The 2,647-nt window shown below is 42.6% G+C and overlaps 1 protein-coding gene across 1 annotated transcript; it reads left to right on the top strand.

Annotated features, from left to right (window-relative positions):
- The first annotated feature begins 1,095 nt into the window (after positions 1-1,095).
- SODALDRAFT_331565 (histidinol phosphate phosphatase HisJ family protein) lies at positions 1,096-2,257 on the top strand. The gene is made up of 3 exons (XM_028611480.1): positions 1,096-1,332; positions 1,391-1,933; positions 2,000-2,257. Exons 1-3 carry the CDS (start codon positions 1,171-1,173, stop codon positions 2,231-2,233), a joined length of 939 nt encoding a protein of 312 aa, XP_028462274.1. The 5' UTR covers positions 1,096-1,170; the 3' UTR covers positions 2,234-2,257.
- The last annotated feature ends 390 nt before the right edge of the window (positions 2,258-2,647 follow it).

The following is a 2,647-nucleotide window of genomic DNA, read 5'->3' on the forward strand; positions in this document are numbered from 1 at the left end:
CTGCCCCCTGCTAACTCATCCACCAATGCTAACTATATGTCTATACAGCTATAGCTATAACTATGTATCTGCGCATAGCACCTAGGCTTAGGCCGCGGCGTTTATTAGATATTTATATCTATAGACTATAATACTATAGTAGCGAATTAATAAATATACGTAAAAAGGTGTATAGGGTACTAAAGTACTAGAAATACAGGATTTTCTACTTAATATTAATGATCGACTACCTTGTAAAATTCCTTAGTTTTATTAGTCGATTTAAAATAAGGTTGTAATCGGTAGGCCGCTAAGCTTTCGGCCTTAGACGAATTATTAAAGGAATACGGTAATCCGTTCCGTCCGAAAAGTAACGTCCTATAATATAAAGAATATATAACTGAAATAAACATTAATTAAGTATTCTATACTAAACCAAGCCACGATATATTCGTACGTTACTTAATCGATATACCTATAAAAGACGTCTAAGACCCAAGCATAAAAATACCTAATCCTACGTAGGCTTAACTATATAATATCTAAAAACACTATATACGCTAGTCGTAATACCTCGACTACGAAGACCTAAAATAACCTCGTCTTTTATCTAAGCTAAATTAATAACTAAACTATATCACTTAGTAATTTTATAGACGTCAGACTAAAAGTAATCTTTTTACTATATTAAAAGTCAAAACCAAAACCCATATAAAGGGTCTAGGAGAGGTTAAAGGGTAGTAGATTTCTAACTTCCTATTATCGCACTAATATAAAACTTTATGCTAAGGATTATCTTAGCTAGGACTCCCTTAAACGATAATTTTCAGGCCTAAGTACCCGGGAAGTATCTGTGACTATTTATATAGCCGAGGTTAGGGCTGTTTGGAGTCGTTGGTACTTGCCCAGACTACACCCGAACTATACCCGAAAAGGTCCCGAAGTCACACCCCCATATCCTGGAGCCTCCATCTGATAATACACGTACCTTAGGCGCCGAATAATTTGTCTACTTCCGAAGGTACCTTAGTAGCGTATTTATTAGTGACTGATTCGTCTAACAGATAGCTGCCGGATGTTGCTATCCTGTGACGTGGTGTGACCCAATCCTCCTGGCACTTCTTTGCTCAAGAAAAAAATACATACTGGTCTGCGGCTCTGGCGATACACTGAGCGTGAGAAAGCTGGGATATGGCGTTCAGCATTCATTCCCATTCTGGGCAATTCTGCCCAGGCCATGCCAAGGATCAACTTGAGGATATCATTCGCCATGCCATTAGCATTGGCTTCAAAACGATTGGCCTCACCGAACACATGCCCCGGCTGGCGGTTACAGATTTGTACCCAGAAGAGGCAAGTAAAATGCTCTGCCCTCACAACTCGCTAGATACTCACAGCATTGGTCCTGTAGCTCGAACCGGATCCAGAGACCTCTCTGGCAGAGCTTGCACCTCGGCACGAGGCCTATCTTGAGGAGGCTCAGCGCTTGCGGGGTAAATATGCGTCTCAGATCCAAATCCTGATCGGATTTGAGGGCGAGTGGTGTCGCCCCGCCTATGGTCCTTTTATTCGGTCTTTAGCTGCCCACCCAGCGGTCGACTACTTCATCGGAAGCATCCATCACGTGAATGGAATCGCCATTGATTACGATAAGGCCCTGTACGCGAGCGCTCTTGAGTCGGCGCGTGGCTCCGAGGAGACACTGTATGAGCAGTATTATGATCAGCAGTACGAGATGCTGACCACCCTGCAACCACCGGTCGTGGGACACATTGACCTCATCCGGCTTATGAGTGAAGAGCCAGGACGTGATGTCAGAACGTGGCCAAGAGTCTGGGAACGTATTACGCGGAATCTGAAGTTTATCAAGCAGTACAATGGGTTGCTCGAGTGTAATAGCAGTGCGCTGCGGAAGGGTCTCGCCGAACCCTACCCGTGTCGAGTCATCGCCGAGGTGAGTTTAAGAGCAGGCAGAACATCCGTGCTTCATTCAACACGACCATTACTAAGACAGATCCAGGAATGGCTGAGGATCGGAGGGCGTTTCACTTTCTCGGATGATAGCCACGGGATTTGTCAGGTCGCAACTAACTATACTCGAAATTTGGACTACCTCGAGGGATTAGGTGTACGTTGCGTCTATACAATGGAGCGGCCTCCTCCTACAATCCTCGAACATGGTGCGTCTACTAAGCTAAAGGAACGAGCTGTGCCTCTGAGTTCTTTTCGGGCGACGTTCCCGAAGGCGAGGTAATGTCACATTGAACGAGCTTAGCAGCTTGCCCTACGGGCAAGGCCGCCGCTCTCGCTCCTACGGGGGGTAATCTCACTACTCGCCCGGGAGGGGGGGGCTTAGCTGCTAGATAATACGGGTAAGCCTTTAATATCTTACTTAAAAGGGTATTTTGTTATTTTATTATTCCTTGCTTATATTTTTCATTAAAGATAGTTTTATCTATAATATCTAATATAAAGTTTTGTATTATATTCTATTATGTTTTAGTTCTTTTATACGAATTAAGGGAAAGTTAGATATTTATATAATATAAGTATAATATTAAAAGTAGCTATAAAGAGCAAGCTTTATAAACGTAGAGAGTTATAGTATGCTTATAAAAATATATCGCTATAGGTATATTTAATTCTTGAGCTTCTATTTATATTTTTC

This window comes from Sodiomyces alkalinus (genome assembly GCF_003711515.1).
Source record: "Sodiomyces alkalinus F11 unplaced genomic scaffold SODALscaffold_20, whole genome shotgun sequence".
NCBI classification, from domain to species: Eukaryota; Fungi; Ascomycota; class Sordariomycetes; order Glomerellales; family Plectosphaerellaceae; genus Sodiomyces; species Sodiomyces alkalinus.

Bases quoted from the DNA above. Each gene is read 5' to 3' on its own strand.
- SODALDRAFT_331565 (XM_028611480.1), top strand. From the start codon at position 1,171: ATGGCGTTCAGCATTCATTCCCATTCTGGGCAATTCTGCCCAGGCCAT. The intron at 1,333-1,390 runs GCAAGTAAAATG...TTGGTCCTGTAG, and splicing joins CAGATTTGTACCCAGAAGAG to CTCGAACCGGATCCAGAGAC. The intron at 1,934-1,999 runs GTGAGTTTAAGA...AGACAGATCCAG, and splicing joins CGTGTCGAGTCATCGCCGAG to GAATGGCTGAGGATCGGAGG.